Source organism: Pyrus communis, chromosome 8 (assembly GCF_041283825.1).
Source record: "Pyrus communis isolate YQ-2024b chromosome 8, ASM4128382v1, whole genome shotgun sequence".
Lineage (NCBI taxonomy): Eukaryota > Viridiplantae > Streptophyta > Magnoliopsida > Rosales > Rosaceae > Pyrus > Pyrus communis.
Genome location: NC_142572.1, coordinates 11,033,337 through 11,049,778, shown reverse-complemented (window position 1 = coordinate 11,049,778; position 16,442 = coordinate 11,033,337). Strand labels below are relative to the sequence as shown.

The 16,442-nt window shown below is 41.9% G+C and overlaps 1 protein-coding gene and 1 pseudogene across 1 annotated transcript; both read left to right on the top strand.

Annotated features, from left to right (window-relative positions):
- The first annotated feature begins 1,286 nt into the window (after positions 1 to 1,286).
- On the top strand, positions 1,287 to 8,165 carry LOC148695079 (uncharacterized; annotated as a pseudogene).
- A 402-nt stretch (positions 8,166 to 8,567) lies between these two features.
- Positions 8,568 to 13,691, top strand: LOC148695078 (uncharacterized). Its single transcript, XM_088698223.1, has 2 exons — positions 8,568 to 10,646; positions 12,697 to 13,691. The coding sequence occupies exons 1-2, from the start codon at positions 8,640 to 8,642 to the stop codon at positions 13,294 to 13,296; spliced, it is 2,607 nt and encodes an 868-aa protein (XP_088554349.1). The 5' UTR covers positions 8,568 to 8,639; the 3' UTR covers positions 13,297 to 13,691.
- Positions 13,692 to 16,442: the final 2,751 nt, after the last annotated feature.

Here is a 16,442-nt window from a genome sequence, read left to right as displayed (position 1 = left end):
CAAGGAGAGGAGGACTTGTGCAATCTGCCATCCAAGGGAGTGCCGTGCATGCCATTGGAGTGTGGAGCATTTTTCTTGGTTCTTTCTATCCTTAGTCTTAGTTCAATGTTTAAATTTAATTATCTTTGTTTTGCGAACATGAGGAACTAACTTCTCTTTAGTTAGAGGAGAATTTGAAGCCATGATTATATGTTTTATATGAATTAATTACGTTCGGTTATTATTACTTAAGGCATGAATGTGATTTGCTTATCTAAGTTATTAAAACTGGTTTATGTATGTGGGTTGGGGGTTAACACTTAATTTGCATGCATAAACTTGATGCTAGAATATAGGAGGGTTTCACGTAGTTGTTATTCACTTATATTCACAAGTAGTGGAGGTTGCTAGTCACAATCGCGTTAAGTAATTCCTTGGCATAAGTCTCATGCGTTTCATAGTGATGAGTGCCTTGTCAACGCTTACAGTTTTCACAAAGCTTAATGACTTTTGATATGTATCTTTGTTATGCATCTCATATAAAGAACTTGAAAAAGATAATTTGGTTGTAATGCGTTTTCATTCAATTCAATGACATAAGGAAAACTTGAGAGTTAGTTGTGCGATGCAACTAATTTGGGGCGTTGTCATTCATAGTCTAAAGGAGTAATAACTGGACATTGGTTCGTATGCATATATCATGTGTGGAGAAGGACCCTCTAACTAGCCTTTTACCCATTTGTTTTATCTAAATTCGTTTTTATAAAGTGTTTTCTACAAAAGTTTTGTTTTAAGTTTTATTTTCGTCAAAAACAATCCCCATGTATTTAGCCTTCATATTTGAGTCAAAACTTGTTTTCCTTGAGTCTTTTGAGCCTAGTTAAGTCCTATTTTCGTCCAAAACCTTTATTGAGTCTAAAAGTGAGTCTTTTTGAGTATTGATTGTTGTTTTAAGTGTCTAAAGTTAGTTTTGAGTCCATAGAGTCTAATTTAGTGTTTTTGAGTCTTATTTACATAGATTAGCATCCCTAGTTAATCCCCGGTCTAGAACGATCCCTACTTACATATCTACTACAATTGTCACAAATAGGGTTTAATTTGTGTGTCAAGTTAATTTTCACATCAAATTTTGGCGCCGTTGCCGGGGATTAGCAAATTTGCTAATCCCTTTTTGTTTGTGTCGTGTCTTTTTAGTGTCTTTTTGTTGTCTTCGTGTTGTTTTTTTTTTTTTTTTTTTTTTTTTTTTTAGTGTGTCGTGCCTATAGATTGCTGATTTGGTTGTGTTCTTTATTTTCAGGTACTAGTTTATGACTCGTCGTTCTCAACCTATTCGTGCAAACATATTGGATTTTGACGACGATTTTGAACGAACTTTGAGGAGAAAGAGGAAGCAACCGGAACCTTATCCACCAAGTTCAAGTTCAGATTCCGAATCTGAATTTGAAGAAGAGGAAAGCATGGCGGCGGACAATAGAACAATCAAGGAACTTTCGGCCTCGGGACTAGACAATGCCATACCTTTGTGCATCCAATATCCTATGGCTGCCCAAGGCAAGACCGATGAGTTCGAATTGAAGTCTAGCTTGTTGCATCACATTCCCAAATACCATGGGTTGTCCATGGAAGATCCAAACAAGCATCTTAAGGAGTTTGAAGTGGTATGTTCGAGTATGACACCTATCAATGTCGATGGGAACATTTTGAAGATGAAGGCCTTTCCATTCTCTCTTCTAGAAAAGGCTAAAGATTGGCTATACGAATTGGCACCCGGAACCGTCACTTCTTGGGAAAGCATGAAGCGGGCATTCTTAGAGAAATTCTTCCCAACTTCAAGAGTGATTCTTTTGAGGAAGAAAATAAGTGGCATTCAACAAAACCAAGGGGAGTCCTTTCCGGCATATTATGAACGTTTCAAGACTCTAGTTGCATCATGCCCTCAACATCAAATGAAGGAAGAACTTTTAATTCAATATTTCTACGAGGGGCTTCTTCCAATAGAGAGACAAATGCTAGATGCCTCGGCAGGAGGTGCTTTGGTAAACAAAACACCCGTGGATGCCAAGGTTTTAATTGCAAATAGAGCGTTGAATGCACAACAATATGAAGGTGTTGGTCAAAGAGACACCCCACGGCAGCAAGTGAATGAGGTAAGTTCCCAATCCGACATTCAATCTTAATTAGCTAATCTTACTTCTATTGTGTCTCAGATGGCCGAAGGAATGAGGATTCAAGGTCCATGTGTATGTGGTGTATGTTCTATCCAAGGACATCCTTCGGACAAATGCCCTCAATTGATTGAGAATGGGGGATGGGAAAATGCAAATGCCATTGGATTTCCAAGCCAAAATCAGCCAAGGAATGATCCATATTCCAACACATACAATCCGGGTTGGAGAGACCATCCAAACTTCAAGTGGAGGGAGCCTCAACAACCTCAACAACAAGGAGGCTTTAGGCAACAACCCCCGGGGTTTTACACTAAAACCTACGGCAATGATCCAATACCACCCTAATCCGCCCAAAACAATCAAGGTACGTCTTTAGATAATGCTACACTTCTTAAGTTACTTACCAATTTGTCTCAGGGGCAAGAAAATCAAACCAAAGCGATGCTAAACCAAGACAAAAGGGTGGACCACTTAGAGAAACAAATTGGACAGATTGCGGAGTTTGTAGGACAATTCCGAGACCAAGGCAAGCTCCCTAGCTCAACCATTGTCAATCCAAAGGGAGGGTTCGAATTTGCCAAGGCAATCACGTTGAGAAGTGGTAAGGAAGTTGGAACCACCCCAAATCCATCCAAAACAAGTCAAGAAGAAGACATGTTGCTGCAAGAAGAGAATCAACAAGGCACAAAGGCCACGGCAAGGGTGGAACCAACCTTGCCGCAGCCATCTACCACACCAAAACCGTCCAACACCCCTAAGGTAAGTCCAAATTCGACTTTGTCAAGTTCTATTCCACTAAATGTGCCCTTCCCTAGCAGATTTAGGCAATCAAAGAAAGAAGAGAATGAGAAGGACATTCTGGAAACCTTTAGGAAAGTTCAAGTCAATATTCCGCTCCTTGATGCAATTAAGCAAGTTCCTAAGTATGCGAAATTTTTGAAAGAGCTTTGCACCACAAGGAAGAGGATTTCAAACAAAGAGGTGGTCCAGGTAAGTGAGAATGTTTCGGCAGTGTTACAAAGAAAACTACCACCTAAATGCAAAGATCTACGTAGTTTTACAATTCCTTGTGTTATTGGAAATACTAAATTTGAACATGCTATGCTAGATTTAGGAGCTTCAATTAATGTCATGCCTTACTCAATTTATGCATCTATGAACTTGGGAGAACTTAAAAACGATGGTGTGATTATTCAATTGGCCGATCGTTCTAATGCCTATCCAAAAGGAGTTTTGGAAGATGTGTTGGTGCAGGTTAACAATTTGATCTTTCCGGCGGACTTTTACGTGCTTGACATAGAGGATTCACCCCATTCTACACCATTGCCGATCCTAATTGGGAGACCTTTCATGAAAACAGCCCGCACTAAGATCGACGTGTTCAAAGGAACTTTAACGATGGAATTTGATGAGGAAGTTATTGATTTCAATCTTTCTGAAACTATTAAATATCCTAATGACGATCATTCTTGTTTCTCTATTGATATACTTGAGTCATTGGCGCAGGATTTTCTTGATTCATTGGACAAAGACCCACTTGAAACCACAATTGCCGAAGGAATAGGAAGAGCACCAAATCTGGCCGTGCATGATGATAGCATTGCCGAAATGGTGGCTTCACTTGAATCATCGCCATAATATCAAGGTAAGCCCCCAAACCCAATTTCAATTCCCGTTTCTACTAACAAGTTATTACCTTCAGTGATTCAGGCACCCGTTCTTGAACTTAAACCATTGCCAAGTCACTTGAAGTATGTCTATTTGGGAGACAAAGAAACGTTGCCCGTCATTGTTTCTTCATCACTCACGGCAATGGAGGAGGAGAAATTGGTTCGCGTGTTGAAAGAGCACAAAACAGCCATAGGATGGACCTTGGCCGATATTAAGGGAATTAGCCCTACAACATGCATGCATCGCATACTTGATGCGAGAATTATACGCGCACAAATTAAACCCTCTTTTTGTCAAGTTGTAGTATAAGTATAAGTAGGGATCGTTCTGGACCGGGGATTAGGAGGGATTGTTAATCACTTGGAAACTGACTAAAAAACGTAAAATAAAGTTTAAAACACTATACTAGACTCAAAGAATGCAAAACTAAACTTTAAAACATTAAGACAAACCAAAAGACTCAAAACAAGTTCAAAAGACTCAAAACTAATTTTGGACGAATTTAAGATTATGGCTTGATTAAAACATAAACTAAACAGATTCTAAGCACTAAAGAACAAGAAAGTAAAAAGGGGGGAAGAGTTTTGATTTGACGAAAATTGAAATAACAAAACAAGTTAATAAACTAAGCAGAATGTAAATATGAATATGTGATAGAATGAATGAAATGAAGGCTAGCTAAGGGGTTCTTCTCCACACATGTTATGCTTGCATACAAGATTGATTCTCAGTTGGTCTTTCGATAAATTATGAAACTCAACACCCCGGGTTAATTAGGTCCGCTTAAATTAACCGTCAAGTTCTCCTTAAGTTAATGAATTGGATGGGTTAGCGCAACGCAATTCACCACATTCTCCAAAAGTCCTTTACGTGAAAAGCACAATAAAGATACAATCAAAGATCATTAAGCATTATGAAAACTATAAGTGTTGACGAGGCATTCGTTACTATGATGAGCATGAAACTAGTGCCAAGAATTCATTTAACGCGATTGTTTATAAGCAACCTCCACTACTTGTGAATATAAGTTCATAACGATTAGGTGAAATTCACTTATATTCTAGCGTCATATTTATGCATGAAAATTAAGTGCGCATTCTTAATAAACATTCATAAATAAGTTATCAATCAAACGGTTAAACAAATTGAATCCACAACTTATGAAATTCCAACGAAAGTTAATCAATTCATATTGCAAGTATAAACATAGTTTCGAATCACCCCCTAGCTAAAGGGGGTTTAGTTCCTCATAACTTTGAAATCAAAGAAACACCTAAACATTCCAACAACTCAAACTTGAATTGTATGAACGTTTAGGCACTCTTCTCTTCCATTCCTCATACGTACAAAACAAAGAGAATTGAATTTAAACATTGAAATCAAAGAAACACCCAAACATTCCAACAACTCAAACTTGAATTGTATGAACGTTTAGGCACTCTTCTCTTCCTCTTCGTTGTGGCACAAGGTCTAAGGAGATGTTTAGGGCTTTAGGTGTATGTGGAATGAAGTGGAGAATGATGGAAATGGAAGGATGGTGTTTGGATTATAAGGGGAGAGATGGGAAGCTCACGGCTAGGGAAGGGAGAATGTGTTTGTAATGTGTTGTGTATGAAATGAGATGATATTGAATGAATGAATGCAAGGGTATTTATAGGAGTAATGGAGGGAACATGACAGCTAGGAGGTGGGTGGAAATGTGGCTGCAAGTTTGGTGAATGATTATGAGTGAATGCATGTGAATGTGGCTAGGTTGGAAAGCTGGAAATCTGAAAATGCAAATGGGAATGCTGAAATGCAAAGGTGGCCACGGTTTTGAGTGTGTTTTGTGTTGGAAATGCATGTGAATGCATGTGAATGTTGTTTGTGTGAAGTGTGTGTGGGTTAAAGAGTGAATGGTGGTGTAATGATGAAGTGTGATGGCTGAAAATGTCAAGGGAAATGCATGTGATTGCACGGCAAAGAATTTCAGGATGCATGTGTGTTGGTGTGTTGTGTGATTGTTTTGTGGTTGAATGATTAAGTGGCTGAATTAAAGAATGGGAGTGCATGTGGCTTAGGTGGTGTAATGATGAAGTGGGAATTGAAAGAATGTGGTTGGAAAGTGGAAGGGAAGGCACGGCACAAAGGGGGAAGTGTTGGAAATGCATGTGATGCATGCCAATGTTGTCTTTTGGTGCATGTGTGTGTTGAATGGTGTCCTTTAATTATGCACGGTTTAGGGCTGTTAAGGGGAGAGAAATGGGAGTGAATGTGGCTTAATGATGAAGGGGGAAAGCTTGGAAAGCATGTGGCAAGGTTGGTTGCATGATGATGATGCATGTGAGTTGAAATGCATATGTTTAAATGGTTGAAATGTGTAGATGATTATGAGTATGATAAGTGATAAGTGAATGATGTATTAAGTGACAAATGAATGATATGTTAAGTGATAAATGAATGATATGTGGTGAGTGATAAGTGAATGGAAGTGATAAGTGATAAGTGAATGGAAGTGATAAGTGAATGGTTTGATAAGTGAATGATATGATAAGTGAATGCTTATAATAAGTGAATGATATGATAAGTGAATGCTTTAAGTGTTTAAAATAGGGAACAAAGCCCTTCCTTGCATGGCAAGGAAGGGAGACACAAGGAAACACACGACAATGTCCTAAGGTTGCAAGGAATGTTGTTTTTGTGTTCTAAAATGCGTAGGAGTCTTCAATGATGCTTAAACATGAGGTCTTTTAGGATTTAACTTTCCTACTTCAAGTCTTTAATTTCGTCCATCCTCTTGGCTCCAAGCATATGATATCCATTCCAATCTCTAATTTGCTCCAAAAGGCTCCAAAAGGCATCCTTTTGCATACCTTGCCCTTAGAACCTGAAAACACACAAAAGAAGCATAAAGGACTAAAATAACTAGAGAAACATAACGTAAATGCACGAGAACAAGCCATTTAAGTCGCATGAATATGCTCCTATCAATACTTCTAGAGGAGGGGGCTAAACCAACTCGAGAGGCTCAACGTCGGCTCAACCCTCCAATGATGGAAGTTGTGAAGAAGGAGGTTATCAAATTACTTGATTGCGGAGTGATTTATCCTATCTCGGATAGCCGTTGGGTCTCACCAATTCAAGTAGTGCCAAAGAAATCCGGAGTGACGGTGGTGAAGAATGCTGAGAATGAGCTTGTGCTAACACGCATTCAAACGGGTTGGAGAGTTTGCATCGATTATAGGAAGCTCAACGCCACCACAAGGAAGGACCACTTCCCTTTGCCGTTCATTGATCAAATGCTTGAAAGGTTAGCCGATCATTCTTTTTATTGTTTTCTTGATGGATATTCGGGATACAATCAAATTGTCATAGCTCCGGATGACCAAGAAAAGACGACTTTCACGTGCCCTTTTGGTACTTTTGCTTATCGTCGCATGCCATTCGGTTTATGCAATGCACCGGCCACCTTTCAAAGATGCATGGTAAGTATATTTTCAGATTTTGTGGAGAAAATAATTGAAGTTTTTATGGATGATTTTAGTGTATTTGGAGATTCGTTTGACGATTGCTTACATAATCTCACTTTAATCCTAGAATGATGCATTGAAACTAACCTTGTTTTAAATTGGGAAAAATGTCATTTCATGGTAAAACAAGGCATAGTTTTAGGGCATATAATTTCGGCCAAAGGGATTGAAGTTGACAAATCAAAAATAGATCTTGTACGCTACTTACCCTTTCCTACTTCAGTTAGAGAGGTTCGTTCTTTTCTTGGACATGCAGGATTCTATAGGCGATTCATCAAGGACTTTTCAAAAATCTCCAACCCCCTTTGCCGACTTCTCCAAAAGGATGTGCCATTCAAGTTCGATGAGGAGTGTGAGAAAGCCTTCAAACACCTCAAGGAAATGCTCACTTCGGCCCCCATCATTATTCCACCAGATTGGAGCCTTCCTTTTGAGCTTATGTGCGATGCCTCGGATTATGCATTAGGAGCTGTTTTAGGCCAAAGGAAGAACAAGCAGTCACATGTCATCTATTATGCATCCCGGACCTTGAATGATGCCCAATTGAACTACTCCACAACGGAAAAAAGAACTTCTTGTTGTCGTTTTTGCTTTAGATAAATTTCGTTCTTATTTACTAGGTACTAAAGTTATCATTTACACTGATCATGCAGCGTTGAAGTACTTACTCACCAAAAAGGAGACTAAACCAAGGCTTATTCCTTGTGTCACGGGCTATATGTTACAAACAAAGAAAACGCCCAAGACATCATATATCTAAGCCCATAAAGCCTTGTCTTCATGGAAGCTTCCGGAACATCCCGGAAAAATCAAGAACATGGCGGAGCGTTCAAGATAATCTAGGGCATTCCGGAACAATCCACATAAGTGTACAAATTCAAGCCTCACCTAGAACAATCTAGATTAGGCAAGTTGTATCTAGAACTATTCTAGATATTTTTGGATGTAAGTAGGGAAATCTAGAACCCTCCATTGAGGAGGTTACTTAGGCCTATAAATAGGAGGCAAGGCCATTTGGCCAAAGCATCCAAGAATTGTAAGCAATTGTAAAGTTCTCCTAAGTTTCAATACAAAGCTTCCTTTCTCCCATCTTCTAAGAGATTTTAGCATTCTCCAAGCTATCTTAGCTTTCTCCAAGCTATCTTAGCTTTCTTTGTGATTCAATCCGGGGAAGCAAGGCTTCGAAGGCTTACTTAGCTTGTTCATCGAGGTATTCAAGTCTAAGTGCCGCATGGGCGGAAGGCTTAAAGAGTCATCCCGTGACAGCTGGTATCAGAGCCTAGTTCGTGAATCACTTGAAGGAAAGTAGGATATGGCAAGTGGAGAGATGGTGTCTGGAGTCTCCAATCCAAGGGAGCGTACTGCCGAGGTCCAAGACGTTGCCAAAAGCAAGCCAAAGTTAAAGGTTTTGCAAGCATCGATGGAGACCATGGAGGAGCGACTCGAGAAGGTGGAACGAACCATACTCGAGTTCGATACTCGACTTGATGAGGACGTTGTCGACAAGGAGGAAATCCAAACCATGGTGGACAATGGTAAGGATGAACTGCGTGGCATGGTGGAAGGGCTACGAGATGAGCTCCTTGGCGCCCTCAACACCATGGCAGACAAGATGCGGAGGGAAGTCCAGGTTCACCTTGACAACATAGAGGCAAGGTTTGTGGCGCTTCAAGAAGAGATAAAAGACACAAGGGAACTTAAGGGAGATGTGGCGTTTTGTAAAGAAGCAGTCGTGAAGCAATTCGTGCAAAGGCCGAGGGAAATCAAGGCGTTGGACTCCAAGGTAATCGACTCCTTTAAACCCAAATCCTATAATGGGAAAAGGGAAGCAAAGGAGCTCGACATATTCGTGTGGAACGTGGAGCGATACTTCAAGTACCTGAAGCTTGAAGATGACGAGTCCAAAATCTCAACGGCAACGATGTTCTTAGCTGACAATGCCCTTATGTGGTGGCGTCGTCGGAGCATGGAGATTGAGCAAGGTACGTTCTCCCTCACCACTTGGGATGAATTTAAGAAAGATCTTATGTTGCACTTCTATCCCCAAAATGCCAAGTACGAAGCCAAGGAGAAACTAAGATGGCTCAAGCAAACGGGGAGCGTCAAAGACTATGTCAACACCTTCGTGAGTTTGTTATTCGAGGTGCCCAACATGTTAGAGGAAGACAAGCTCATGTACTTCATGAGTGGACTGCAAAATTGGGCAAAACTCGAACTACAAAGGAGACACGTGCAAACATTGTCTGATGCCATTGCCGCCGCCGAATCCTTGATTGAGTTTAAATCAAGCCACCAAGGTGATTCCAAGTCCACGGGGAAGAGGGGTAACCATGAGAAAAGTGGGGGAGAACATAAGTCGAAGGATAAGGCTGAGACAAGCAAACCGAAGGAGAAGAAAGCCGATAAGCATGACAAAAGCAAGGGTAAGTCTTGGCAACCCACTTGTTACTTATGCGACGGCCCTCACATGATGCGAGATTGCCCACAAAAGAAGGCCCTTAAGGCCATGGCTTTCAAGGAGGACAAGGCCGAGGAGAGTAACGATGCAAGGATGGGATGCATCCGTCTACTGAATGCCATCCAAACAACCCTCCCACAACCTAAGGCTCAAGTTGAGGGAGGATCATTGTTCGTCGACGTCAAGACTGGTGACAAGACAACGCGTGTGTTGGTGGACACGGGAGCAACCCACAACTTCATGACGTCGGAGGAAGCCACAAGGCTTGGCCTCCGGGTCACGAAGGAGCCCGGTAGCGTGAAGACGGTAAATTCCGCTGCCACCCCCATTGTCGGAATTGTGCGCAATGTACAAGTAGACATTGGCGCATGGAAGGGAAAGATCGACTTCACCATAGTCAAGATGGACGACTATGGCGTAGTCATTGGGTTAGAGTTCATGGACAAGGTACGAGCCTTTCCCATTCCCTTCTACAATATTTTCTGTATCTTGGACGACGGAAGACAACCTTGCCTGGTGCCATTGGAGAGGCAAGCCAAGAAGTGTACCCAACACTTGTCGGCAATTCAATTTGCCAAGTCCTGGAAGAAAGGCGAGGTCACATTTCTTGCAACCCTAATGTTGAATAAAGGGGAGGAGAAGTATGGGCCTTTGCCGAAACAAGTGGAAGCCGTCCTTATGGAGTTTGCGGACGTGATGCCTAAGGAACTGCCAAAGAAGTTGCCACCAAGGAGAGAGGTCGACCATGCGATTGAGTTAGAGCCTGGTGCTAAGCCTCCCTCCAAATCACCTTATAGGATGTCGCCACCCGAGTTGGAGGAATTGAGGACGCAACTCAACGAGCTACTTGATGCTGGCTACATCCAACCCTCCATATGGTGCACCCGTCTTGTTCCAACGCAAGAAAGAAGGTAGCCTAAGGTTGTGCATCGACTATAGAGCATTGAACAAGATTACCATCAAGAACAAGTACCCACTTCCGTTGATCGCCGACTTATTCGATCAACTTGGTGAAGCAAGGTACTTCACAAAGTTAGATCTTCGATCGGGATACTACCAAGTGAGGATAGCCCCTGGAGACGAATCGAAGACGGCGATGATGACCAGATATGGATCGTTCGAGTATAAAGTCATGCCATTTGGTCTGACCAATGCCCCTGCAACATTCTGCACATTGATGAACAAGGTATTCCATCCTTATCTTGACAAGTTTGTCGTGGTTTACATTGATGATATCGTTATCTATAGCAAGACATTGGAGGAGCACGTCAAGCACTTGCGCATAGTGTTCAAGACCCTTCGGGAGCATGAACTCTATGTCAAGAAGGAGAAATGCTCCTTTGCCACAAAAGAAGTAGAATTTCTTGGCCACAAGATAAAGGAGGGGAAACTTATGATGGAAAAGGGCAAGATCAAGGCCATTCAAGAGTGGGAACCGCCGACCAAGGTACCAACACTACGATCCTTTCTGGGGCTAGCCAACTACTATCGGAGATTCATTAAAGGGTATTCAGCCATAGCGGCACCCTTAACAGACCTTCTTAAGAAGAACAAGGCATGAGAATGGACGGACCGGTGTCAAGAGGCCTTTGAGAGGTTGAAGAAGGCCCTAATGGAGGAGCCTGTACTAAGGTTGCCCGACCTTAGTAAGCCATTCGAGTTGCACACTGATGCTTCCGACTTTGCCATAGGAGGAGTGTTGATGCAAGAGGGACATCCGATAGCCTATGAAAGTCGCAAGCTAAACAATGCCGAGAAGAGGTACACGACCCATGAAAAGGAGATGACCGCCATCGTCCATTGCCTTAGAGTTTCGAGGCATTACTTGCTTGGTACTCCCTTCATCATCAAGACGGACAACGTTGCCACTAGCTACTTTCAAACCCAACAAAAGCTCACACCTAAGCAAGCAAGGTGGCAAGAGTTCTTAGCGGAGTTTGATTACAAGCTAGAGTATAAGCAAGGGAAGGAGAACGTGGTGGCCGATGCTCTAAGTAGACGAGTAGAGTTAATGGCTACGGTACTCAAGCCGCAAAGCCATCTCTTGGGCCGTGTCCGAGAAGGTTTATCACATGACGTCCAAGCCAAGAACATTGTGGAGTTTGTCAAGGAGGGGAAGACAAGAAGGTTTTGGCTTGAAGACGGCTTGCTATACACCAAGGGCAAGCGGATCTACGTCCCAAAGTGGGGAAGCTTAAGGAAAGAAATCCTGAATGAGTGCCATGACTCAATGTGGGCAGGACATCCTGGCACTCACCGCACGTTGGCTTTGGTGAGCAATGCTTATTATTGGCCACAAATGCGGGATGATGTAGATTCCTACGTGAAGACTTGTCTTGTGTGCCAACAAGACAAAGTGGAACAAAGGCAACCAGGAGGACTGTTGGAACCGCTTCCCACCCCATCAAGACCATGGGAGTGTTTAACCATGGATTTCATCACACATCTGCCCAAGTCTGATGGATGTGGATCTATATTCGTCGTGGTCGATAGATTAACCAAGTATGCCACTTTCATACCCGCACCGGTGGAGTGCACAGCCGAAGTAGCTGCACGCTTGTTTCTAAAGCATGTGGTGAAGTATTGGGGTATTCCGAGGAGCATAGTCAGTGATCGAGATGCTCGCTTCACGGGTAGATTTTGGAAGGAGCTCTTCAAGCTACTTGGCTCAAAATTAGACTTTTCCACCGCTTTTCATCCCCAAACTGATGGACAAACGGAGCGGGTTAATGCATTGTAAGAGACTTATTTGCGGCACTATGTTAGTGCCAATCAACGAGATTGGGCTAAGTTACTTGATGTTGCCCAATTCTCTTATAACTTGTAACGTTCGGAGTCGACGGGGAAAAGTCCGTTCGAGTTGGCTATAGGGCAACAACCCTTGACCCCGAACACGGTCGTGACTGGCTACACGGGGAATAGTCCAGCCGCTTTCAAAACTGCTAAGGAGTGGCAATTAGCCCACGAACTTGCTCGAGGTCATTTGGAGAAGGCTTCAAAGAAGATGAAGAAATGGGCGGATCGTAAGCGAAGGAATGTGGAGTTCCAAACCGGCGACCAAGTCTTTGTGAAGCTTAATGCGTCTCAGCACAAGAGTACTCGGGGCTTGCACAAGAGCTTGTTGCGGAAATATGAGGGACCATTCCCTATCATCAAGAAGGTTGGCAAAGCCGCTTATGTCGTGGAACTCCCACCCCGTCTCAAGTTTCACCCGGTGTTCCATGTGAGCAACTTGAAGCCTTATCATGCAGACAATGAGGAACCAAGCCGAGGTGAGTCTCATCGAGCACCCCCTTTGATGACGGAGGCATTTGACAAAGAAGTGGAGAGCATCGAAGCCAAACGTGTCGTAGTGCGACCAAGACAACCAAAGCATGTGGAGTACTTTGTCAAATGGAAAGGGCTACCATACTCCGAAGCAACATGGGAGAAGGAGACGTCCTTATGGCAATATAAGGACCTGATTAATACATTCGAGAGGCAAGAGTCGACGAGGACGTCGACGGCTTAAGTGGGGGAGGATGTCACGGGCTATATGTTACAAACAAAGAAAACGCCCAAGACATCATATATCTAAGCCCATAAAGCCTTGTCTTCATGGAAGCTTCCGGAACATCCCGGAAAAATCAAGAACATGGCGGAGCGTTCAAGATAATCTAGGGCATTCCGGAACAATCCACACAAGTGTACAAATTCAAGCCTCACCTAGAACAATCTAGATTAGGCAAGTTGTATCTAGAACTATTCTAGATATTTTTGGATGTAAGTAGGGAAATCTAGAACCCTCCATTGAGGAGGTTACTTAGGCCTATAAATAGGAGGCAAGGCCATTTGGCCAAAGCATCCAAGAATTGTAAGCAATTGTAAAGTTCTCCTAAGTTTCAATACAAAGCTTCCTTTCTCCCATCTTCTAAGAGATTTTAGCATTCTCCAAGCTATCTTAGCTTTCTTTGTGATTCAATCCGGGGAAGCAAGGCTTCGAAGGCTTACTTAGCTTGTTCATCGAGGTATTCAAGTCTAAGTGCCACACGGGCGGAAGGCTTAAAGAGTCATCCCGTGACACTTGGATGCTTCTACTTCAAGAGTTCGATATCGAAATCCGGGACAAGAAAGGAAGTGAAAATGTGGTGGCTGACCACTTGAGCCGCATGGTACATGAAGAAGAAGCCGTACCTATCCCAGAGACATTCCCAAATGAGCAATTGATGTCCGTCGAGGTAAGTGAGCCATGGTATGCCGATTTAGTGAATTATTTGGTGTCTAAACAAATTCCAAGCGACCTAAATAAACACCAACGTGATAAACTTAAAAGGGAGGCTCGATTTTATGTGTGGGATGATCCTTATTTGTGGAAATATTGTGCAGATCAAATCATTCGTAGGTGTGTGCATGAATCGGAGTTTAATTCAATTTTAACGTTTTGTCACACTTATGCATGTGGAGGTCACTTTGGCACTCAGAGGACGGCACGTAAAGTACTTGAATGTGGTTTTTATTGGCCTACTATATTTAAAGATGCAAGAACTTTTTGCATAACATGTGATCGATGCCAAAGAACCGGAAATATAGGTCCAAATGACCAAATGCCGCAGACACCTATCCATGGGGTCGAAATTTTTGATGTTTGGGGTATTGATTTTATGGGTCCTTTTCCTTCATCTCATGGTTTCCTTTATATTTTACTCGCGGTTGATTATGTGTCGAAATGGGTGGAAGCAAAAGCCACCCGTACTAATGATTCGAAAGTGGTTGCAGATTTTGTCAAAACTAACATATTTGCTAGATTTGGAATGCCAAGAGTTCTTATAAGTGATGGAGGATCACATTTTTGCAATCGAACCATTGAAGCCTTGCTCAAGAGATATAACGTCACACATAAGGTGGCAACACCTTACCATCCTCAAACAAGTGGGCAAGCCGAGGTTTCTAATCGGGAAATCAAGCAAATTTTGGAGAAGACCGTTGGGCCAAACCGGAAGGATTGGAGCTTGCGTTTGAATGATGCATTGTGGGCATATCGTACGGCCTACAAAACACCAATTGGAATGTCCCCATTTCGACTCATCTATGGGAAACCATGTCATCTTCCCGTTGAGTTGGAGCACAAAGCACATTGGGCCGTCAGAACATTCAACATGGACATTGATGCTGCTGGAATCCATAGGAAGCTTCAACTAAACGAGCTTGAGGAGATAAGGCATGAAGCATACGAGAACGCATTGATTTACAAGGAGAAGTCAAAAGCATTCCATGACAAGATGATTCGTAGCAAGACATTTGTTCTAGGGCAGAAAGTGCTACTCTTCAATTCCCGCCTTCGCTTGTTTCCAGGTAAGTTACGTTCTAAGTGGATTGGCCCGTTTGTTGTTATTAATGTATTTCCTTATGGTGCAGTCCAAATTCAAAGCTTAAAGACCGGCCAAGAGTTCAAAGTCAACGGACATTGTTTGAAGTCATACTATGAGAACTTTGAAGAGCATGTCATGGATGGAGAAAGCTTCCATGCCGTGGGCCCAATTGAAGCTTAAGAGGAAGGATCGTCCGGCTGGAAGACGTTAAAGCAAGCGCTTCTTGGGAGGCAACCCATGCAAATAAAAAAGAACGAGGAAGCTCCAGCACTCCATAACCAGATTTGCGTTCCTAAACCCTACTCTTTATTGCTTTTTATTTTGCCATGTTTGTCGTGTTTGTTAGTTGTGGTAATTGTTTGTTTGTTTGTGAGTCTATACTTAAAACATTGAGGACAATGTTTGGTTTAAGTGTGGGGGGGGGGGGGTAAACAAAGTGTTTTTCATGCAAATTCGTGGGATTTTATCACCCATCATTTCTAAAGTTGTTTTTCACTGTTTTTAAGTGTTTTTAATGTGTTTTGAAGTGTTTTTATGTGTCTTAAACAGAAAAGCCGAAAATTTGAAAAAAAATCGAAAAATAGTGTTTTAAAAAAACCCAAAAAGAGTTGTTTTTCGAGTCGTTTTTGTGTTTGTGTCTTAGGGTACCTTCCAACACAATGATGAGGATTTGGTTTTTAATTGCATGATTATTAAAGAAAGTTACAAACATGGATGGAAGTTTGATATGCTTTTTGGTTTATGCTTGGTTATAGTTGACATGCACGAATTCACATGGAATCACAAATAAAAAAATCAGTTTTTGTAACATGCTTGAAGGAAGAAACTCAAACTAACGCTACAACCCTGAGAGATTTGAGCCTAAACATTCTTTGGAGAGTTATTAATCTTGATACCTTGTTTTCTAAAGTCGTTGCATGATCTCATCATTCTTTGCTTGGTTGCTACTTAGAATGCGTTTCATCACCATAGTTCCAAATACTAGAACTCATGCCCATTTCATTCAAAGCATAAAATTGATTAGCATAACAAATAATAAGATGAAGTTGGTTAGTTTAAACCCAGAGCCAAAAAGCCTTACCCCTTTACATATATATTGTAGGTTTAAACCCCTTTGAGCATTATTTAGCCTATTTTCTTTGTTAACCACATAATCCTTACCTAGCCTAGATTAGGATTATCCAAACCCTTATTCTTAAAGGATAGTAAAGCATGACGTAGAGGGAATTCCTTTCGATCTAAAAGTTGCAGAAAAACAAGTGTGGGGGAAGGGATTTTCGTAGGAATTCATGGAGTAGTATGTTTGTGT